At 46.5% G+C, this 23008-nt stretch overlaps 3 protein-coding genes across 12 annotated transcripts in view; 1 reads left to right on the plus strand and 2 right to left on the minus strand.

The window, feature by feature from the left end:
- Nucleotides 1-612: 612 nt before the first annotated feature.
- On the minus strand, nt 613-7935 carry FOXRED1 (FAD dependent oxidoreductase domain containing 1). The gene is made up of 11 exons (XM_019710489.3): nt 7770-7935; nt 5656-5876; nt 4818-4928; nt 4441-4559; nt 3287-3381; nt 2883-2984; nt 2449-2525; nt 2103-2263; nt 1848-1977; nt 1520-1624; nt 613-1292 (listed from the first exon to the last, which is right to left on the minus strand). The coding sequence occupies exons 1-11, from the start codon at nt 7852-7854 to the stop codon at nt 1038-1040; spliced, it is 1461 nt and encodes a 486-aa protein (XP_019566048.3). The 5' UTR covers nt 7855-7935; the 3' UTR covers nt 613-1037.
- A 142-nt stretch (nt 7936-8077) lies between these two features.
- SRPRA (SRP receptor subunit alpha) lies at nt 8078-22643 on the plus strand. 2 transcript variants are annotated; one of them, XM_019710426.3, is made up of 14 exons: nt 8078-8367; nt 8966-9049; nt 9338-9501; nt 9681-9841; nt 10093-10243; nt 10381-10534; nt 10741-10832; nt 10938-11056; nt 11191-11277; nt 11603-11775; nt 11875-12088; nt 12467-12630; nt 12712-12810; nt 12966-14069. In XM_019710426.3, the coding sequence occupies exons 1-14, from the start codon at nt 8251-8253 to the stop codon at nt 13092-13094; spliced, it is 1908 nt and encodes a 635-aa protein (XP_019565985.3). In that variant the 5' UTR covers nt 8078-8250; the 3' UTR covers nt 13095-14069. The 2 variants fall into 2 exon arrangements, with proteins under 2 accessions (XP_019565985.3, XP_074177379.2); XM_074321278.2 differs by lacking the exon at nt 12966-14069 and adding an exon at nt 22620-22643 and having other exon boundaries at nt 8112-8367.
- Nucleotides 14326-23008, minus strand: part of SIRAL1 (SIR2 antiphage like 1) — a 47721-nt gene continuing 39038 nt past the window's right edge. For 2 of the 9 annotated variants that reach the window (XM_074321284.2, XM_088800847.1), the window contains 5 exons: nt 22606-22833; nt 19867-19995; nt 18376-18661; nt 15118-15174; nt 14326-14856 (listed from right to left, as the gene is read on the minus strand). In XM_074321284.2, coding sequence (XP_074177385.1) covers nt 14843-14856; nt 15118-15174; nt 18376-18661; nt 19867-19995; nt 22606-22833 — 714 coding nt within the window. In that variant the 3' untranslated portion in view covers nt 14326-14842. Of the gene's footprint in view, nt 15178-18375; nt 18662-19866; nt 19996-22605; nt 22834-23008 lie in introns of all 9 variants that reach the window. The other 7 variants (XM_074321286.2, XM_088800849.1, XM_019710430.3 and 4 more) reach the window with 5 other exon arrangements.

Below are 23008 nucleotides of genomic sequence, written 5' to 3' on the forward strand. Positions count from 1 at the left end.
CAATCTGCTCTCCACATGGCACGCAAGGTGATTTTTCTAAAAGGAACATATGATCATGTCGCTTCCCTATTGAAAACCCTTCAGTGGCCTCTGCCCACAGAATGAAATCTAAGCTCCACAGTGTGGCTCTTCGGCCCCAGGCCCCACTGTACCTCTTCTTTCACTCCAAGATCCAGCCAGAACAAATTACTTGTAGTCCGTTGAATCTTGCTAATTCTTGGTCCTAGGCCTTTGGCTGGTTTTCTGTCAGCCTGGAATTACCCCCTTCCCGCTCTCCTCCCCACTTCCCCCTGCATTCACTTCAAGCTGCTCATCCTTCAGGTTTTGCCTGCTGGTGTATCTCTGTGTAGCCCTGGACCCGGCCTAGAGTTGGAGGTGAATAAATACTGAATAGAGGAATGAACACATTCTTTCCCTCTACAGTCACACCCTTGCAGGAAGTCGTGAAAAGGAGGCACTAGCTTGCCAACAAGATGCCTACCACCTACGATTTAAGGATTCTCCTGGGATGAGGAGGAGGTTGTGCTCCTCCCAGCCTGGTATCAAAGGCTACTGGGGTCCTTCAAAAGCAACTGCCGTGAGGTAACAAGAGGAAGGACAGAAGACTGGAAGGAAGGAATAAATTACATTTATTGATTGATAAGTCTGGGTCAGCCTGGCCCAGAATGCTCCCTGCCTTTTCTGCTGGGGTATGCCAAGAGGGGCAGAGGTGGTCCTTCAGGGGTCAGGACCAGGAAGGCCCGTCGTGGGCATGGTGCTCAACACCCCTGTGGTGTTCTGTCTCGCTGGACTGCCTTGGTGGGTAGTGTCAGCCTGGGCCGGGATCAGTCCTAGGGTCCCACCCCGTCATTCTGTCAGCCTGGGCCTCATGCACAGAACCTCAGCGCCTGCAGTGCACCTGCCTGCCCAGTCACATAGGGGCAGCATGAGAGCATAGAGGAGACTGGCATAGGGCTGGAGAGGAGGATGCGAACACGGGCTAGGATTTGAGCCGGGGTGACAGACAGGGATACGGGGCAAGTGAAGAGCTTGTAGGTTCAAAAGATATTGTGCTCCTTGACCTTCTCTCCCAAGTAAAAGCGGCTGAAGAAGAAGGAGCTCAGGTTGATAGTCTGGAAGTGGCCCTCCAGCACCAACTCAGCCACAGCTCGCCCCACGGCAGGGGCCTGCTGGAGCCCATGGCCACTGAAGCCCGTGGCAAAGTACATGTTGACGACCAGTGGGTGGGGGCCCACCACGCCATTCTGGTCAAAGGTGTTGTAGTCGTAATAGCCAGCCCAGGCGCTCCGAACCTGCAGGCGCACAGGATGCCGGGATTCTCAGGGAGGCTGCTGAACCCCCACCCTCACTGCTGGTCAGGCCTCAGCACTCAGTACCCTCTACCACGACAGAGGGGTTTGAGGGCATGAGTCCTTAGACCAACAGTCCTCAGCAGTTGTGAGATGGAGGGAGAACGGCAGTGGACAGGCTTCCCCAGGGGACCAAGATGCTCCAGTGTCATCTGTCTCCTACTAGTTACCTTCAGATTCTCAAAAGCTGGTACCCTCTGGGCCAAATGGGGCCACACCTTGTCCTGGAAGAAACCGTGGTCCACTTCCAGGTTCCCAGGGTCTGGTTCTTCCTCCTGGGGTGAGAGGTGCGGACAAGGCTTTTATTACCTGAGACATAGGGCAGACCCAGATCTCACTAACTCCTTTAATCAATCCCGTCAGTAGGTGGGGGATGAGGACAAGAGATCCCAATTCAAACCCAATTCAGTAACAGCACTGGGCCCTCCCAAAAGGCCTGACTCTTTAATAACAATTGGTCTGTCTCCTTCCCAGCACCTCTGACCCCATTTAGCATACCTCAGTGGGACTACAGCCCCCCAAGTAGTTGTTTCCTAATCCTTCCCGGCGGAAATAGGCTCCACTGGAGTCTGCAACGAGTGGAGTCTCCAGGCCTGGTCCCTGGGGGCAGTGCCATAAGTACACATACCTGCCATAACCAGTGGAGTTAGGAAGTGGCGGGAAGAGCAAGTCCCTCCTTCCCCCACTTAACACCTTTTATATCTTTTCTTTCCTTCTCTCACGAACCTCCTCAGCTGCCCTGGGGGAAGTCACCTTTTCCTTGGCTCCACAGGTAGCTTGGTGCCCTGCAGGGTGCCAGGCGGCCCCTTTCCAATACCAGCCAGCTCTGCGATTTGCCCAGACCAGGCCCCTGCTGCGTTAATCACTATGGCACATTCCACAGGCTGGTACTCCAGGCTGTGGTCCATCTTCACCTGCAGGCACCAGAGGGGGAGGGGTGGGAGATCTTGGCCCACACACTAGCCACCATGAGAGGTACATTTCTTCCTGAGCCTTAGTTTACCCATACTAGAAGTGGGTAGAAGAAGATCAAAATGAGAGTCATTACCTTTCTCATCCCTCCACTTTTGTAAGGAAGATACTTAGGCTGGGAACTTACATGGACCTCATGGATCCTTTTCAAAGTCACCTCTTCCCCACTCATGGTCTCCATGTGGTTAGATGAAGAGACAAAACCTGCAGGAAAAAGAAAAAAAAAAGCCCTTGAGGCCTTGCAGAGGAAGGAGATGGGTTCATAAGGCAAGAAAGACGGAAAGCTGGGAGTTTTCCCACCGACATTGAAGCAAACAGAGCTAGGTTAACCGGGATGAACTTGGCCACAGTGGACAGGAGAGTGCTGTAATCTTCAAGCAGGTCATGAGTCAGGAAGAAGCCTAACCAGGAGCTGGAGCCAGGATGCCCAGAACCAATCCTTCAGGGGAAGCCCCTTCCCCCACCAACCCCTGCTTGGCCTGTCAGTGACGATAAGACAGTCTAGGCCTGCACTCTGGCTGGCAGAGGAAACAAGCGGTGGGTACAAGGCCTCAGACTCACGTGTCACTTCCCCACGGCAGAAAACAACCCCCATGGACCGGATCTTTCGCTGAAGGCCCTGGAGCAGACACCAGGGGTCAAACCAACCTTCGCCCTCTAACCCTGTGATGAGAAAAAGAGGACTCATGAAGAGGGACTAGAACCCTCCTCTCCTCTCCTATTGTATCTCCTGCCCACACAGTTCTCCCCCTGCCCCGCCTCTTCTTTGGGCTCATAAGCTGGGGAAAGTCAAGTTTACCAACAGCACCAGAGTCAAATCCTGCAGAAGGATACAGAGCTGGCATGCCTGGGGAGGCCCCGCTGGCCAGGAGGGAAGTGTTCTTCTTTGACTCGGCTGTAGGATGCTAAGACTTCGAACCTGAGGTGCCCCACAACCCCTGACCCCCTCTGTAAGCAAGCCTCACCATAAGACGCCAAGGCCACTCCCTCTGTGTTTATCCAGGGAAACTTGTTCTGCAGCTGCTCAGGAGACATCAGACACACTTTGGCTCCTTCCTGCCTGAGAGAAACGGGTGGGTCTGTGTATGTTACAGAGGGTGAGTGTGCTGAGAGGAAGCAGTATGGCTCCAACTCCACAGGTGGAGATTCTACCTCATTCATGTCCCTTCTCTGCCCCTAACTCCCCAATTGTCTCTCCTCGCTGAATCGATGGAGACCAAATCAAGGCTCTTCAGCAGCTGACCCCGCCTTCCTTTCCTACACTCTAGTGTCCCTTTGGCTACAGGAAACTCCTTGTCATCCCGTATTCCACATCCTTTCACAAGAGGGCAGTCACTCTAGTCCCTGCTCTGCCTGGGACAGCCTTCCCTCCCCCTCCTGGCTCAACCCTGTCCACCAGCACAGCCACCTCCCTGGGGACACCATCGTCCAAAGGCAGCAACATAGGTGCTAAAAGAAGCCACTCACAAGCCAGATTGCCCGGTTTGAATTCCCGTGCCACACTTACTAGCTCCTCGTGCCTCAATTTCCCCCCAGATAAAATGGGGGACGTTCTGATGATTAAATGAGTTAATCTCTGTAATGCATTTAGGACGTTACCTGATGTCACTACTGAGTCTCGGAGAAGTGTTTGTTGAAGGCACTCTCTTGACTGACCAATGACTTAGGGCAGGGTTGCCACATCCAGCCTGCTGCCTAGTTTTGTACACGAGCCACACTCATCCATTTATCTTTTTCTCTATCACTGTTTTTCTGCTTCAGTTGTGAGTTGAGAGACTGCATGGCCCACGAAGCCTAAAATACTTACTATCTGGCTCTTACAGGAAATGCATGCAGATTCTCGGGCCCCTCCCTAGAGAGTCTGATTTTTTGGGTCTGGAACATGTCCAACAGTGGTTCTTATCATCTGGCAATTGGGGACAGAATGGCCCACATCTGTATTGCAGTACTCAGCATAGGGTACTGAAGGGTTGCATGTGCCCGCCTTTCATGACCGACTGAGCTCCTAGAGAGTAGGGACCTGTCTTATCAGCGCCATCATCCCCGTCCTGACTTGGTGCAGGAGCTTACTGCGTGCCTGCAGCTGAGAAGCAGCTCCGAGGCCATACCAGGGACCCACCTCTGCACTTTCACGTTGTTCTCCATCAACGCAGCACTCTTTTCTGACGCCAGCAAGAGATAACCAGAGGGGTTGAACTGGACGTCCAGGGGAGGGTCGTCCACTACAGCCAGGTAATCCTGTGTGTGAAAAAAGCTCCTCAAAGATGCTGATTTAAAGGAGGGAGAGCGTTCCTGGCTTTCTCTCCCACAGCTCAGGGCCCTAACCCAGAGAGAAGCCCTCCTCTAGGCACCACCACTGGGCATAAGACCAGGGACTCTGAATCCTACTTGCCTGAACTTCTCCTGCTCCCTGTTCACCCTAGCCAGCTGGGCTGCTCCTCTTTCTGGGCTAAAGGAGGGGTCATCATCCCAACCCCCAAATCTCACTGCACGTACGTTGATGTTCCGTAGAAAGTCAACTGAAAAGAGGGAGAGCTGGATGTTTTCGGGCAATGAGAACTGCTGACGAATCCCACCCACAGAAAGTCCAGTGGAGGCCCGGGAATACTGTGGGAAGACAAGGGAAGTTGAGGTAGACCAGTAGTATCCTACCACACGCGAGCAGAACACTGTCATGGAACCTGAGTCATGCACCTAACGTTAAAGGGGAATCCTACTTGCCCGTTTATAACCTAAGAGAAGCTGACACGGATAAACCCAGATGCAAGTCAACTGGCAGCCCAGAGAGGACAATAGTTATTAAAGTCCTCATTAGCAGAAATGCAGAGCAGCGAGGGTCAGCCATCAAGAAAAAGCTGGGCAGTCATACAAAATGGTAATGCCTTGGAAGTCCAAGGGCTGGAGATTAACATTTTATCTATTAATGGGCAAATACAGGGATATGGCCAAAGAGGCAAGACTCGTGGCTTGCTGGTAGTGGTATACAGGAACAGCTAAGAGCAAAACCTCAGAAGTAATGGAACCTAAAAGGGGGTGAGATAGCTGTTTGTATTAATTATGACACAATGCAGGCTCTCTTGGCCAGACCTGAGATCCCAAAAGATCCAACATAGTGAAATTTGCTTTCCAAAGCAAAAATCTTATTGCCAAGGTCCCTAGTTTGAGAGAGGAAGAATCTGGGACTGTTGTTCAACAAGGTCCAAAGCACAGTCCCTGCCCTTTGGACCTCCAAAGTTTGAGGTCTTTTCTCGCCTCCCTTTCCCTTGTCCCTAGAGTCCTTAGTGAAATCCAAGTGCAAAGCCCACTCATGACTCTGTCCTACCCCAGACCTCACCGTGTGGTCCCGTTCCACCACCAGCACCTGAATGGCACCTCGTTGTTTCTCCAACCTCTTCAGCCAATAGGCCACGGACAGGCCAAGCACCCCACCCCCCACAATCACCACATCTGTGCGTTCGGGGGGCAGGTGGCTGGTGTCGTACAGTGGATTCCAGTCCCCTCCAGGAAGGAGTGACTGGATTTTCTTCTTAATCTCAGGCACCTTTCCAGCCCAGTCTGCGGGACACAGTTGTGGTTAAAGAGAGCCTTACATTTCCTTTCCAGATGGTAGGGTTAGGGGATGTGCACAGGAAAACGTGGGCTACACGGACAGTGAGGTGGCAGTTTCCACTATGATCCCCTCTCATAAGGTCGACTTGCACCCAGCAGTATTCCCCACCTTTGCTGTATGGTCTGTATGCCATTAGTCTCTCTTCCTTTTCACGCATCAAGCCCAGCACCACAAGATTCAACTTCCTCAAAGTAACACTCTATACTCTCTCCCTAGGAGAGATGACTTACACATGTTTATCTCCTGTGCAGACCTCCAAGCCTCAGGCTCATATAGTGAACTGCATTACTGCAATGTCATCTCCACTTGGATGTCCCAGGCTCCTGGACCAAGAAGTCCAGGCACAGTCCGAGGTGCAGCACCCTCTGAAGCACGGTACCACTGAGAGGCACTTTATCCTGGGTATCTGTCATCGCCTATCCATTATCAAGTCCCCATGACCTTGCCTAAATATCTCCAATCTTTCCTTTTTTTTCTATCTCTGCCACCACTGCTCTAGACCAAACCCCCATAATCTCTCACCGAGATTGATGCAAAAGCCTCCTAACTGTCCCCACTAATTCTCCTCTTGCCACCACCCAAATTCTTTTCTACATCATAGCTAAAATCTTTTCAAAACACTAACTTAATCACACACTCTTGCTTAAAATCCTCCAATGGCTTTCCATTGCTCTAAAGATAAAAGTCCAAAATCTTTAACACTGTCCATGAGACACTCCTTCCTCCCACACTCCAGTCCCAGCCCCTTTGTTTACTTGATGACACCTTACTTCTTCCCATCGCAGTTGTTTTCTCTGCTTTGAAACTGTTCCCTTCCTTGCTTCCTTTAGATCTCAGGTATCATTTTCTCAAGGAAGCCTCTCCTGACCCCCTAGAATGTCAAATTCTCCTGTCACATTACCTCACAGCTCTGTGAACCGTCTTTTGCAGCATGCAACGCATTTGCAACTCTGAGTTTGTGTCATTGCTTCATACTGTACTGTTTACCTTCTACACCACTGAATTTCCAGCCTTGCACAGTTCCTGGCACACCTCAGTGCTCAATAACTGTCTTGAATAAATGAATCCTTTGTTTTTCACACTTAACTCATAAATCTCCAACTCTTTTTCACTGTTTGCAATACAAAGTTGAAACAATTCTCAGCAGCCTTAGAATCTTTGTTGATCTGGGCTTACCTTATCTGTCCACACTACGTTTCAAACAACTACTCAAACTGTCTAAATGCTTTGGTTAGTTCCTTGCACAAAGACAATACTTTACTCCTCCTTAACCTTTGCTCGGTTCTCCAGAACCTGGGACACACACCTTCCTGGCACCAGTAAACATCCTTCAAGGCTGATCTCAGTTCCCACCTGCTCCACATATTTCTACAATGCTAACTTCGGGACCTAGCAGTGCAGGGCATTCTCCAAGTGGGTGCTATCCAGTCTTGAACTAGGCTACTGCAGTCTTCCCTCTCCAGCTTACTCCAGGCACTTCCAGGACATATATTGAACCCTCTCTTTCCCTTCTTTCCTCCTTCACAACCACAACACTAAGCACAGCATTCTGCACGCGAGCAGGGCTTAATGCATATCTGTGCAGCCAATGAATCAGCCTGGCTCTCTGCTATTCTGGTGGTAAGCTGAGGCACAAAGAGACCTAGGATTTGTCACTTGCGAAAGGCAACCCTGGAATCCAGACACCTGTCCAGGCTCTACAAGCTCCAGCAGGCAAGCTTGCCCCCTTCTCCCAGCTGACCCAGTCTTCCCATCGCGGTCCAAAGTCCTCAAGGTGACACAGCCGGAGTTGGGGGGAACCCGAGGACCACGATACCCTCCGGTGCCCTCAACTTTACCCAGAGTCGAGCCTCCTTTGCGTGTGCTTAGCCCCCGGCCCAAGAGACACGGGTCCGCACAAAACCTCAGAGCCCCTCGAAGCATGGCCTCTCTGAGCACGGCCCCTCTGAACTTGTTCCCTTACTTCCCACGCGACTCTCAGCCGTCACTGCTCCGCGCCGCCAGCCGTTCAGACCGGCGTGCGTATTGGCTAGCGGCGTCTCCTGGCCCCGCCCCTCCACGCTATAGGCCGCCGTCTCCCCGTGACCCTCCTAGAGCCCCGCCCAGGCCCGCCCCCACCCGCCATTGGCCAGCCTGGGTTTACGTAGGCGCTGAGCGCCTTCGGGCGGCGGTGGGGAACCCGAGGCGCTGAGCGGAAGTGCGGATGAGCCGGTTTCCGGGGCCGCTGGTGTGACGTGTCCCGCGCTTGGCGCAGCAGGAAGCCGCGGCGGTCGCGGCCTCAGTTCCCGGCGCCGGCCCGGCTCCTATACCACTGCCGCCATGCTCGACTTCTTCACCATTTTCTCAAAGGGCGGACTCGTGCTCTGGTGCTTCCAGGGCGTGAGCGACTCCTGTACCGGGCCCGTTAACGCGTTGATTCGTTCCGTGCTGCTGCAGGTACCGCCCCCGCTGGGTCAGAACTCCGGGCTCATTCCCCGTATCCTGTCCGTAGTCCCCCTCGACCTGTCCCGCGCGTCGCTCCCACCCTGCCCGCCCCCTCGGACTGACCGCTCGCTGGCAGCCGGGACTCCCCTTCTTTCTCCCGCCCGTCAGACCGTCCGGCAACTTCGCGGCGCCCCCTCCCGCTCCCCTGTCTGGGGTTGTAGCCCTCTTGAGTCTTCCCATCGTTCCCTCCATTCGTCCCTGGCAGCTTGTTTTCCTGTTGTTTCCAAGGTTGGGTGAGATAATGGATGGAAAAACTTCTTTTCAAACTGTAAATAGTGTACAGCTGCCAGTAGACCTGTTTATGTGATGACTGCTTCTCTTCTGGTTCCCATGTGTCTTGCCCACCGTCTCCCCCTTTTCCCCTTTGGCCCCCAACTTGGTATCTTTTTCTCCCTGGTGAAATGCTAGAGAGCAAGGCCCCAGCATCCTCTTGTCCTGGGACAGGTCTGACTTTGGAAGACTGTCTTCATCTTTCCCAAAGGTAATCGTGGAGGGGCCCAAGTCTGGGTTTTCTGGGGATAGTCTGAACTGAGACATACTCTCTTTCCAGGAAAGGGGAGGCAGCAACTCCTTCACCCATGAGGCGCTCACACTCAAGTATAAACTGGACAACCAGTTTGAGCTGGTGTTTGTGGTAAGTGGGTGTATTTTAAAGGGACCATTACATTCTCAATATAGTTCTGATTAAGAGAACCCTGATTAATTGCACAAGGTGTTATATGATGAAGTAACAGAGAAGCCAAGGAGGGTGAGAGGTAAAGGGAAGAAGCTCCTGGGCCCAGTCAGAGAGCTTGGCTGCCCCTCATGGCGGGGAAACCTGCCAGGTGGCTGAGCCAATCTGCGGAGGCCTGGGTTGAGTTGGCTTTTCTGTTCTGGGCTGGCCTGTAAGCAGATCTGTTGGCTCTGTTTCTCCCCTAAACAGGTTGGTTTTCAGAAGATCCTAACACTGACGTATGTAGACAAATTGATAGATGATGTGCACCGGCTGTTCCGGGACAAGTACCGCACAGAGATCCAACAGCAAAGTGCTTTAAGCCTACTGCATGGCACTTTCGATTTCCAAAATGATTTTCTGCGGCTCCTTCGGTGAGAGGCCTCCCCTTTTCAAAATCAGTTTCCATGATTTGATGAGCTCCCTTCCTGAGGGCGGTTCAAGGGTAGTAAATTGTGTATTGAAAGACGATTCTAAATTTGCAGCCTGGTTCTAAATTGCCCTCTTGGTGAGGGTCCTTTCTCTGGACTTGAACCGTTCTCTTTCTCTATAGTGAAGCGGAGGAGAGCAGTAAGATCCGTGCCCCCACTACCATGAAGAAATTTGAAGATTCTGAAAAGGCCAAGAAACCTGTGAGGTCCATGATTGAGACACGGGGTGAAAAGCCTAAGGAAAAAGCAAAGAACAACAAAAAAAAGGGGGCCAAGAAGGAAGGTGAGTTTGAGCCCCTTGAATATACTGAGGTATTAAAAGTTAATGTGGTATTAAGGACTGAAGTGGTTTTCTGTGCTTTCCTGTCATTCCTTGTCCCCCTCGCCTAAATGCCTGCCACCCTATCAGAACCCCAGTCCTCGTGATCCGCAAGTTGTTTGCTCCTAGTTTCCCCTTTAAGGATTTGGCAGACTTTTCCATTGTTTTTTTTGTTGGAATCTGGCCACCTGCTCCATTGAGTTTTCTCCCAGCAGGTTTTGATGGCCCTTCGGCTACTGGCAAAGCAATCCCCGCAGAAAAGCCAGTGGGGCCTGAGAATGGGGTAGAACTTTCCAAAGAGGAGCTGATACGCAGGAAGCGAGAGGAGTTCATTCAGAAACACGGGAAGGGTATGGACAAGTCCAGGTGAGCATTCTAACCTTCCCCAGAAAAACTGTTCTCTATCCATGTTAGGGGCAAGGGAGTTCTTGTCTCTAGCTCTTGGGTGCACGATTCCTCTCTGGCTTTTTCACCATAACCCGCTATGCTGTAACCATCTGCAGCAAGTCCACGAAGTCAGATGCTCCAAAGGAGAAGGGCAAAAAAGCACCCCGGGTGTGGGCACTGGGTGGCTGTGCTAAGAAGGAAGACTTGGATTATAGCCCTCCTACCACCAATGGAGCCCCCGAGGTTGCCCCACCGGAGGACATCAACTTGGTAAGAGTCAACGGGCCAGAGTGAAGGTACCATTAAAAAGAAGTTGGGAGGAAGAGGAGGGCAGTACCTTTGATTTGCACGAGTGGGTTTGTTATGTTTGGAGCTTCCCAAACCAGAGACAGAGCAATGTAGATGGTAAATCCTGGGCTTTTACCTCAGAGCCTTTGGTATTCCGAATCTCATCTTCCTTTCCCAATCCCCTGCAGATTCGAGGGACTGGACCTGGGGGGCAGCTTCAGGATCTGGACTGCAGCAGCTCAGATGATGAAGGGGCTGTTCAAAACTCCACCAAACCTAGGTAAGGGAACTTCAGGGGGTGGGTGGTATGTGTGGGTCCAGAATGGATGAGACTTGACTCCTGCCTACTGGCTTTATGTATATCCGTAATCTCCTGTGCCTGCAGTGCTACCAAGGGGACTCTGGGTGGCATGTTTGGGATGCTGAAGGGCCTTGTGGGTTCCAAGAGCTTGAGTCGTGAAGACATGGAATCTGTGCTGGACAAGATGCGTGATCATCTCATTGGTGAGTTCTAAGGAACAGGTAGACTTGTTTAGGGGGTAGGAATGATGGAGTAGAACAACCTAGAGTTTCTCAGCAGTACCATAAGGGTTGTTGACTGTTGACATTGAACCATGCCTGTCTCCCTCTCTCCTCAGCTAAGAATGTGGCAGCAGACATTGCAGTACAGCTCTGTGAATCTGTGGCCAACAAGTTGGAAGGGAAGGTGATGGGGACATTCAGCAGTGAGTATCTTCCTAAACCAGAAAGTGCTTAGGGCATTATACATTCCAGGAGGTTAAGTGCATCCACCTCCATTCTGAAGTAGGTGCATGACTTTTGGCCGATTCTTTAACCTCCAAATTTCTATTACATAACTTAGACTTTAAGAATTATTAGGAAGATAAATGAGTTAATACTTGGAAAGTGCTTAGGACAGTATCAGATACGGTGTGGATTCCCGGGGCAAGATCCTAATATCGAGATCCTAGTCCCCTAGTTCAGAAAAGGGTTGGGTGTTCTTGGGGTACATTCCTTGGGTTTCATGGATGCTCCTCTTTCCCCTATCAGCGGTGACTTCCACAGTAAAGCAAGCTCTGCAAGAATCCCTGGTGCAGATTCTGCAGCCACAGCGTCGTGTAGACATGCTCCGGGATATCATGGATGCCCAGCGTCATCAGCGCCCTTATGTGGTCACCTTCTGTGGGGTTAACGGCGTGGGGAAGTCTACTAATCTTGCCAAGGTCAGTACAGTTCCCCATCTGTCTCTGACATTTCTTTATTCTCTCCCGTCTTGGCAACTCTGGTTCTAGGTGACAGTTTCCTTTGCTTCTCTTGAACAGATTTCCTTCTGGCTATTAGAGAATGGCTTCAGTGTTCTCATTGCTGCCTGTGACACATTTCGTGCCGGGGCTGTGGAGCAGCTGCGTACACACACTCGACGTTTGAGTGCTCTACACCCCCCCGAGAATCACGGTGGCCGCACCATGGTGCAGTTGTTTGAAAAGGGCTATGGCAAGGATGCTGCTGGTATCGCCATGGAAGCTATTGCCTTTGGTACAGTGCACAGAAAGTGTGGGAGCTTGTCTGGCCCCTTTCCTCCTTGGGTTCCCTTAAAATCTGAGGTAGTAGGGTTACCTACTACCACCTTACTCTCAGTAACAAGTCAGGAGTAGGGACTTACCATGCATTGCTCTGCGTAATAGGTGTATCACAACTGAAGAAACCTATTTGGTTATCTTCACCGAATTGCCATCCTCTTCCTGAATATGCTTATTGGCCAAGCATAGATTGTTTTTCTCATACTACCTTGTAACCAGATCCAGAGCCCAAGAAAGTAAACAGACAGTCTTTTAATATAGCCAGGCTGGGACTGCTTGAGAGGAAGCTGGAAATAAGCATGTTTTGAGTTGATCACTTTTCTCCCCTCTCTAGCACGTAATCAAGGCTTTGACGTGGTGCTGGTGGATACAGCTGGCCGCATGCAAGACAATGCGCCTCTGATGACGGCCCTGGCCAAGCTCATCACTGTCAACACGCCCGACTTGGTGCTGTTTGTGGGGGAGGCCTTAGTAGGCAATGAGGCCGTGGATCAGCTGGTGAGGGCGAGGGCCGAGTTCTTTTCCAACCCCAGCTTGGGCCAATACTTCTTATACTTACATCCCATTTCTCCTTTCCAGGTCAAGTTCAACAGAGCCTTGGCTGACCATTCTATGGCTCAGACACCTCGGCTCATTGATGGCATTGTCCTTACCAAATTTGATACCATTGATGACAAGGTAAATATGAATGACATAGGACACAGTGTGATGGGGGTGGAGGGGGCCATCCTTCACAAGGGACCTGAAGCTACAGTGGCTGCAAAGCTTCCTGTTACTGAGGGAATGAAAAGAAGGGGCCTTGAGTTGATTGGATACCCCTTTCTCTACTTCAGGTGGGAGCTGCTATTTCTATGACCTACATCACAAGCAAACCCATTGTGTTTGTGGGCACTGGTCAGACCTACTGCGACCTACGCAGTCTCAACGCCAAGGCTGTGGTGGCTGCCCTCATGAAGGCTTAACACGGCTCTTGCCCAATACCAAATCACTGCTTCCCCCAAAGCCCCTGTTTCTGTATCAAGAATGTGCTTTAGAGTGTGAGCAGCTTGTCTTCAGTGTAGTACAAAGGCAGAGCGCGGGGAGCGCCTAGGGTGTGCAGCTCCTCCTCACCCCACTTCCTATGGAGCCCGCCTCCATCTGCAAGGAGAGCCTAATCATGTTACAGTCACTGCCCAATTCATCCCCCCCCCTCCCCCGCCGTGGTACCCCTCCACCCCACCGGCTTCCTACTCAGGCATCCCCTTCACTCTGCCTCCAGACTCAGTCTCATTACAGATCTGACCAATGGTTGGAAGATCCAACACCAGAACTTGGCTAATTTAAGTGTGGTCATAGGGATGTCTGAGCATAATGAGGATTTTGAAGCCCCAGCACTGGGTCTTGAGTGGCACCTCTCCCTAGGCTACATGGCTTCAGGTTCCTGGGCCCGGATGACACCCACCAACCACACTGTGGCAGTGTACGGCCTATTCTTAATTGCTGCTAATTCTGATGATGACCCTTATCCCTGTTGTTTCCCCAAAGCATCAACTAGGCCAGAGTGATTTGTTACAAATGAGCGAAAGATGAGCCCCGCTTCCCTCAGAAAGAAGGGGAGCTGAGCTGCAGTGCTGCATCGGGCTTCTCAGCCTTTCAGCTCTCCCCAAACCTGAAACCCAGATGGAAGCTTTGCATGTTCTCCTTCTTGGGAGAAAACCACCTGTCAGAAGGGTATCATGTTGCCCGCTCCCTGTTTTCCACCCTGGGCAGAGCCTGGCTTTTCCGCCTCCTCCCTACAGTGCCTGGTGGACAAGTGCTACACTGATGAACACAAACCTCTCGTTGGGACTTGTCCTGTAGCTGGTATTACAGATGTGCTCTTAGTGCAATAAGGTGAAGGCTGTCTGCCCAGAGAAATACGTAATTTATATAAGAATAAATTTCATAAATAAATTGCCTTTTAGTCTTGGAGTTACTTTATAGAAGATTCGAAACTAAAATCCCACATCACACTAACTAGGGTTTAAGGAGGGAAACAGACAGTAGGAATTTATAATGCTCTGAGGAATCTGGTAAAAATAAACGGCTGTCCTGAGAATAAGACCTCCCCTCCCCTAGGTAAAAGAACAGAACTTAAGATTTAAGTTGAGTTACAAAATTAGGCTTGTTATGATTAGATGTTTTCTAAAGTGATTCTAAAAGTAGAACCAGTGCTCTGGGAAGTAAACGAACAGGCTTTTAATACAGCTCAGGTATGTAAAATACTGTACACTGTAAAAGACCTAGAAAACTAGAGCTTCAAGTCTTGTTTTAAAAAAGCCGTTAAGCTTAATTAAAAAACCAAATAGAGAGTACAAAACTGCAACAAGGGCCAAGGCAATGCCATGGCATCTAGAGCCCAAGTCCTTCATGCAAAGCTGCAGGCTGTCAGTGGCTTTCACACGGGCCTGCTCTGTGGACACAGGCGTGTCCAGCCCGGGGGTGGGGAAGGGGCAGCATCTGGGTCCCGCTGTCACTTGGTATTAAACTGGAATAGGCCGCATAAGGTCAAGAACCAGCTGGCATGAAGGATTAAGTTGGAACGTTCCAACCCCTCTCTACCCCCAACCTTCAACCTCTAGGTTTTAGTTCTTCCTAGGAGTTGTGTTGGGTTCTTGTAAGTTTGTTGTTAAACACTGTCCACCGTAGGGCCTCACAGCTTGGTCTAATGGTGGTGACTTCTCTCGCCCTCTCATGTGCTGCCGTCTGTGGAGAGAAAAGGTAGAGAATAAAAGGAAGTTTCACCAAACAAGTTTACACATGTAAAGCTGCAAATACGTAAGTCAAGCTTAACCCTTCAGAAGACAAGACTAAGACGCTAGGAATCTTGGAATAGACTTGATCAGAAAATACAGACTCCTTCTTAGGTAGGAGAGTTAAGTCATTATTCTCCAAGGTCTTAATTAAGTCCTAGGAACACATTTTCTGCTGACAAATTCACAAACAGTAGAACAGGAAATAGTATACCTCTTATTTCACTGTGTGCTGCAGATGAGCCATTTAGTTGACCTTCTCTCACCATCCCTGCTAATAGAATGTACATTAGTATCAGATGTTAGACTGAAAAGCCAAAACTATTAATAGTAGAAAGAAAACCAACCAATCAAAGGGAGATAAAAGCACATGTTCCAACTAAGACTGGCATTATTTAGTATTGATTACATGGAGAACACAAGGTGGTGAAAGGAAACGATTAGTCTTCAGACAGTTGTATGAAATAACAGGAACAATAAGGTCCTTGAGGGCACTAACATTGATTATAAACAAAACATTTTACATGGGCAAAGTGCGTCTGCTGTCTGTAGTCCTGAAGGCCAAGTTTAGGGAAAAGAAATCAGTCTGACCAGAGATGGGGAGCAGCATGCAAGTGAGCAACTTCAACCAAGCAGAAGAGTGCAAAGTAGCAGGTACTCCCACAATGTAAAATGGGTTAGATCTGTGCTGGCCAACAGCATGCCATTAGCCACCTGTGGCTGTTGAGTTTTACAGTACATTAAAAATTCTGTTCCTCTGTCACACTAATTTCAAATACTCAATAGCCACATGTGGCTTGTGGTTACAGTACTGCTCAGCAAAGATAGAATATTTCTATGACCACAGAAAGTTCTATTGAACAGCACGGGTAGATAATGGTGTAGGAAAAAGTATAAAACTGAACACATGGAAGGAAATACGGCCAATTAGAATGTAAATAAATGAAAGAGAGAGCATTCAAACATACAAATTGGTATTTCTTCTTGGAAAGCACTTTAGCAATACTTAATCAACTTCTAAAATGTCCATGCCCTCTGATTTAGTAACTATACTGAGAACTTATCCTAAGGAAATTACTGGCAAAAGGGAAAACTAGGGATGAAGATATCATTCATTGCAACAGTTCTTACAATAGAAAAAAACTAGAAAATATTTGAAATTGCCTAACATAGGGAAATAATTAGGCAAACTATAACATCCACACTAGATTGTAAGTCATTAAAAATAACCATTATTGAAACTGCAGCCATGTGGGAAATTGTATGATGTACCACCGAATAGAGTACCAAGACTGTATATGTATATCTGTTTACAACTATGAAAAATGACTAGGGAAAAATTGTTAATCGGAAATATACCAAAATAACTGCTTGTATTATGGTAATGAATTAGAATTATTTTTCTTTTCCTCATTACTTGATTTTCCTGAAATAAATGTACTAGATCCTACAGACTCTTTTGAACCCAAGTAATTTTTATTATGCAGAAGTGAGTACAAAGCACAATGCCAGGTACATAGCAAATGCTCAGTGTTAAACAAAACACCGAAGACCTCTTACCTTGTTATCAGTGTAAGAGACTGAAAACATAACCAAGGATAGCAGATAAATTTGACTTGTCTTAAAATGAAACAATGTTTTTAACCCAAAATTGCTCTACTAGATTTCAAATCATAAACTCAGCTGACCATACTAATAAAGCCTCCTGGCCATAATGAAAATCCTTGTTTTTTAAAAATTCAAAATACCTAATTAGTGATAACTTTGGAGAAAGCCACCCTGGTAGGAAAGCTACAGATCTAATAAAAGAATTTGTGCCACTCTACAATACCTCAGATGCTTTCTGTTAAGATTTAGTGTAATAGGAAGAGCTGTCCAGAGGGATTTTGTTGCTATTTTTAATTTTAGCATTTTCCCTGGGTAGAAGATCTCAGAATGTAGATAAAACGTAGAGCTTGGGGTCTGTGCCTCTTCTTGAATGAAAACAACGTGCCTGGTAGGAAGGCTGAAAGTCCTAAGTGTGGGTGAACAGCAGATATCAAACACTGCAGAACAGCAGGAAACACATCCCCAAGAAAGAACAGCAAATATTTATCACAAACGAGAAAAACCAAAAGGTTTGTCTTCTGGAGAAAGGGAAGACATGCTTTTCGGTATTCAGTTATGGTGATGGTAAGAGTTTGTGGGATTTCTCATTACAGAGAATTGTACTCAAAGCAATCTGATTCATAAAAGACTGCTGGGAATGATTATTAGATTTCGAAAAAGTTCTCTGTTAAATTACCTGTACTTTGATAGGCCCTAGAAGATGCATTTGGGTTGACAATGAAAATCCATATTAACATACAACTTTTCAAGAACATAGTCTATGTACAACGACAAAGTTTCTTTGGAACTGGGTGATGTGTCAGGTTAGCCATACCCTGCCTGGGGCCTGGTTTTATTCAAAGTAAGGTTTCCAAAAGCACTCTGCAATTCAGCTCATACCAAAGTTTTGCATTTTGTAGGATTATTGGGAACTTGCCTGGAGTCATTAATAAACTGAACCTTTTCCCCCCATTTGACTGTCTTGTTAGAACCTAGAGGTAAAATGGAAGAACCTCTGATTTCATACTACGGTAACAGTTTCCAAACAGTATTTTTAAGAGTTTTTTTTATTTTTATAAAGAAAATGCATAATCACTGTAGGAAATGCTAACATAGAAACAAAACATTTAAAAAACCCTTAAATCCTACAGCATAACGATAACCATAATTAATTTAGTAAACATTATTGCAGGTATTTTTCTATACATACGAAAACAATAATCTATAATTTTGGATGAATGGGACTGACCATGGTGTTGTTTTGCAACCTGCTTTTTTCATTTCTTCATCCACAGTATCATGTCTCTGACATCTTTTTAGACAAGAAAAACATACTCCCTTTTATGGCTTCATTGTCATTTATCAAATAAATGGTGTATTTATAGAATTTTGTAACAACAATTTAAGTTGCTTCTAATTTTCTGCCATTATATACAACACTGATTACTTCCCACACCTATTTATCTTTGTGCAACTGTCCAGTTATCTCTTTAGGAGAAATTTCTCCAATAATAAATTGTATCAAATGGGCTTTCTAGGTCAAAGGTTTTTAAATTTTGAACATATTCCAACATGAATATATTTCTTTCCTCAGCCTTAGCCAAAACCCAGTTACCATTCTTTTCTATTTTGAAATCTAAATCCTAATTGCATTCCATTGCTAACTAGGGAAGCTTAATCTGTTTTTTCATTTTTCCTACATTTATACTGAACTGCTGGAATATACCTTTGTCCACTGTCAATCCAAATGGCATTTCAGTCTAACCTGAAGACTAACCATAATCTCCCTTCATAATCTGGTTAAGATGATATTCCTCATTTTGGTAAAAGGCTGAAAGAAGAGCTATAGCTCTTGGATCCCTCTCAGTCTCAAAATGCATCTTACCTGATCTACCCCTTGTGGAGATCTCACAGGTCAGTCGCTTGAAATATTCTGGAAGATCAGCATATTCGTTTCCATAGGAGATGACCTTAATCCCTTTGTCCAGCATGTTTTCTCGAAGCTTCTTGAACTCATCTACATCTCCCCGCCGCACCAGCATGAAATGTTCTAAGTCAGATTTATGCTTGACGGCCTCCAGAAAAAGGGCCTGGAAGGTGGTGTCATCCACAGTCCAGCCACAACCCAGGAAAAGAAATGATTTGTTTTCATAGAGTTTCTGAATCTCTCTCTTGCAGGAAAAGAAACAACATATTAATGACATCGTGAAAAGAGACACAAGGCATGTCTGAAGTAAAAAAAGTCAACAGGGTCATCATAACTGCTACTTTTAGCAGATTGGCGACCATTTAACCAAGATTTAAGAGGGCAGTTAAGTCCCCACATCTGATCTTATTGTTGATTACTGTAACTTGGTGGGTCTAAAATTGATTTTTACCTGGCATTCTCCTATAGGCTCTATTCAGGGTTTCACTGAGTTGGCACTGGTCTACTGACTTTGTAGTTTATTTTTTAGATCTACGTGCCCAGAGACCATAAAGCAATGAGGAGGTCTTATCAATATATCTCACTCTCCATTTTCTAGACCATATTTGCCTTTTTTTTTTGCCTTATAAACTGAACCATGATCACTGAAGATAATTTCATCACCAGATTTTTTTCCCAAAGGAAGTCTGATACTTAGAATATCAATATGAATTTGTATGTATCTATACATATACATAAATATAAAAACATTAGAAATGATTTTGCTTAAGGGATCATTCTGTCAGTGATGGAGGTCAAGGAAAGAATAACTGACAGCCAGTATATATACTGTTTTCAGAGTTGGGGACCATTTCCCCCACGCCACTGGCCAGGGAATGTTTTTGGTTTGCACATGTATGTGTGAGCAAGTCTAAAACTTGCATCCTTAAAGATCAACAAGCTTTTTCACAATGAAGAAGACCTTCATTTTATCACTCAATCCAACTGTCAAAAACATTTTTTCCACTCAGCAATAAGTTTGAATAAGTGCAGTAATTCAATATAAACCCATCTCCATTTACACACAATCTCTTTAGAATGTATGTTCTAGCACTGATTGGTCAATAAAAAGCTACATAAATTATTGTTGGCATAGAGAGGGTTACTAATACTATGATGAACCAAACAATGAAAAGGGGCAATACTGTATTCTTTGCATGTGAAGATGATGGCAATGACAGTGCCACCCGCTGGCTGTCAATCAACAAAGGAAAACCCTATAGCTCGATACCTAAGAGTACTTTTGCTAAGATGGCATGCACACCCACAAGCTGAGAAACACAGGAAAGAATGTCTGACCTTCCAGTTTTTAATTAACGAAAATAAAATGTTATCCCTCGAAGACCAATGGTACATTTACAGGCTTCTCAGCAAGGCTTTCCCAAGACCCACAAGATGAGCACCACTCACCATAACTTCAGTGTTCCTGAGCACATTCTGATACCCAGCGGGATGAAGGACAATGCCACTTGGGTTGGTGTACACCCCATGGATGTGTAACACGCTCAGCTTCCGCTTTTCCTGAGCCCACTCTAGGACCTGCACAACACAGAGAGAGCTCAGCCAGGCTGGAATGGCTGAGCACTTGCTTCAAGGTCCCCGTGAGCAACACTAGACATAACTCCAGCTTTATGATACCACAGAGCAAGAAAGCAAAACCTGAAGTGGCCTTAGTTTCCATTTCAGGCATGACTGTTAGGACTGATGGCAGCAAGTCTGGTGATTTCTCTTTGAAAGTAACAATCAAAAATTAGAATTTGTCATCATCTGCAGGAACGGTAGGGGCTCTTTCCACTGGTGACATACATGAGAGAGATGGATGACTGTTACAGATGACTATTTAGTAATGATCCCCAAGATAGCAAGACTCCTTGTACCCAGGCCTTTGTGAAGTCCTTTTTCACACTTACTCCAGGCTTGGCCATGTGGCTTGCTTTCGCCAATGGGGCATTAAAAAACATGACACAAGCAGAAGCTTGGAAAATGTGGGCACGAGTCTTATTTCTCTTTTGCTGCTTTTGGAACTCAGCTACCATATGAATAAGCCTGGGCTAGCCTGCTAGAAATGCAGGGTCCAGCCAACTGCCTGTACCAACAAAGAAAAAGAAGCGAGGCCATCTTGTACCACCCGGCTGTAGTCAGGCCAGCAGATGATTGCAGGCACGTGGGGAATCACAAAACCAACAGAAGAACTGCCTGCTGAGCCCAGATCAAATCACTAATTCACATCATCATGGGCAAATAAAATGTACTAAGTCACAAAATTTCAGGGCAGTTTCTTGTGTAGCAATTAATAAGCAATAAAAGAACCCCTTCAGTCACCTCTGAGTTACCTAAAAGGCTACCAATAAAGAACAATCATTTAGATGACAATGGTAACAACAGCCACCTGGATTCCGTGGTTCCATTTTCCCAGGGACTCAAGACAGTATGCATTTATTCTTATAACATTCTACAGAAATAAGGTGTGAATTAGGAAAAATAGTCAAGAGGCACAGAGATTTAGAATTTGCATATTACTAGGCCCCATTCTGACTACCAGTCAATGGTTCTAACAACTAGACTTTGGTATCGCCCCTAATGTGTACTAAAAGGGCAAAGCAAATCTTGAAGCTCCAGGATGAAAGTGAGAAGGAAAATGTCAAGTCTGACAGGTACCCTTAACTTTGAAGAGGCCTGATGTTTCAGATGCTAGTCAGGATCTTTGGAGACAATCAGAGATAGCATGGACACTGTGTCTAGCCATTAATGTCTGAATTTCATTCAATCATTTATTACTTCAAAAAACATTTACTGAGCATCTACTATGCGCCAGGTACCATCTTAGACATTAGGGTAAGAAAAGCTGACATGGTACCTGTCCAGATGGAGTTGCTATTCCAGTGGGCCAAAGAGCCAGAAAACAAACAAACCAAGGTAAACATTGAAAGTTATAGTAGTGCTATGAAGGAAATGGACAAAAAACAAATGTAAGGGTGGGTCCCTTCTTAAATAGGATGATCAGAGAAGGCCTCTCAGAGGAGGTGATATTTGAGATTTACTAGGTGAAGGAGGAGCTGGCCGTACAACGCATGGGGGTAGTGGGTGGAAAACATTTTAGCCAGAGAAAATCAGTCTTCGTGGCATCATTTCTCTGAATTTGATTTCCGGTTAAAACCTGGCTTCAAGGTCAGCACAATTACAAGAGTGGTATCACAGCCACTCCTCTGGCAGAGGCAGTGCTGTGCCAGTGAAAACCAATGGGTGAATCTCTGGTCTATTCAAACTCTATTTAGTTGGGCTCTACATTGGACAGAGACAGGCTCCTGGGAAAATAAACTAGGAGGAAAGTTACACAAACTATAGAGCAGGACAAATGAGACCTGGTGGTGGTTCACAACCTGCTTTGTTTTCTTTTTGCTCCACTCATGTCTCTGACATCTTTTTATGGCAATGACAACATTTTCCATTTTGTGGCTTCACTGTATTTCATCAATTAAATACATGTTGGTGTAGCTGAAGAATTTCCTATTGGTGCTAGATTTCAAATTACAAACTCACATGACCATGCTAATAAAACCTCACCTCGTTAGTTGACATAGATCAACAACTATAATTCAATATTACGGTAGACAGCTTGGGTATAGTATGGGCTACAATAAAAAAACACGTCTGCTGATGTTTTCACTGAACACTAACCTCAACCCAGCTATTACTTGGCCTGAGAGTTGCTCTTCCAGACATTATGAAGTAGTTTTCATACGTTTCCAGAGAAAATCAGTATTTATGGCACCTTTCTCTATATGGAGTGGACATAAAGAATATATCCTAAGAGAGAATGCTAAATCAGTATTACACCCACCCGGTATTACCGGGTGTTAAAGTGATCTCACAGTTCAAATGACTTCCTTTACCGTTGCTTTAAAACTGGGTGAAATTGTCAAAACTCACAGAACTGAACATTTTTAAGATCTGTGCATATTACTGTATATTGATTTTTATCTCAAAAAATTCAAAAATAAAAAGACAAAAATACAGCCAGAGACAAGACTCTTCCTTTCTAGCTCTACATAAATACCAGTACCTCACAAGGCACCAACTAGAAAACTGTTTTTCTGATGAAGATACAATCCACTAGCCTGAAAAACAGACTAATCCTATACTTTTTACCTTTTTCTCATCAGTAAGGTCAAGGGATTCAAGTTGCTTTCCCTGATCTGCTGCGTACAGCTCCAGGAGATTGTCGAAGTTTGTAGTCAACACCAGGGCTCCGTTTTCCATCAGATGGAGAACTGACTGCAGTAGCTGTTTTCCAGAGTCTTCCATCTTTGACTCCAAGTCATCGAATACTTCATACAAACAGTCCTTGAAAAACGTGGATCGAACATTACTAGTACGCTGGGGAGAAATTGAAAGAGAAAAATTAATGCTAGGTGTTCTGGTAGGTCACTTGTCTTAATTACAGTAATAACAAATTTTTGAAGACTACTTTGTACTTAAAGTAAGGGTAAGTATTTTCTACTTCACAGGGTTATAAGGAAAATAGGATGACACAGGCCAGGGGCTTAGCACA

The sequence above is a fragment of the Rhinolophus sinicus genome, chromosome 9, assembly GCF_057876585.1.
Source record: "Rhinolophus sinicus isolate RSI-liver-muscle chromosome 9, RSI-T2T, whole genome shotgun sequence".
Classification (NCBI taxonomy): Eukaryota; Metazoa; Chordata; class Mammalia; order Chiroptera; family Rhinolophidae; genus Rhinolophus; species Rhinolophus sinicus.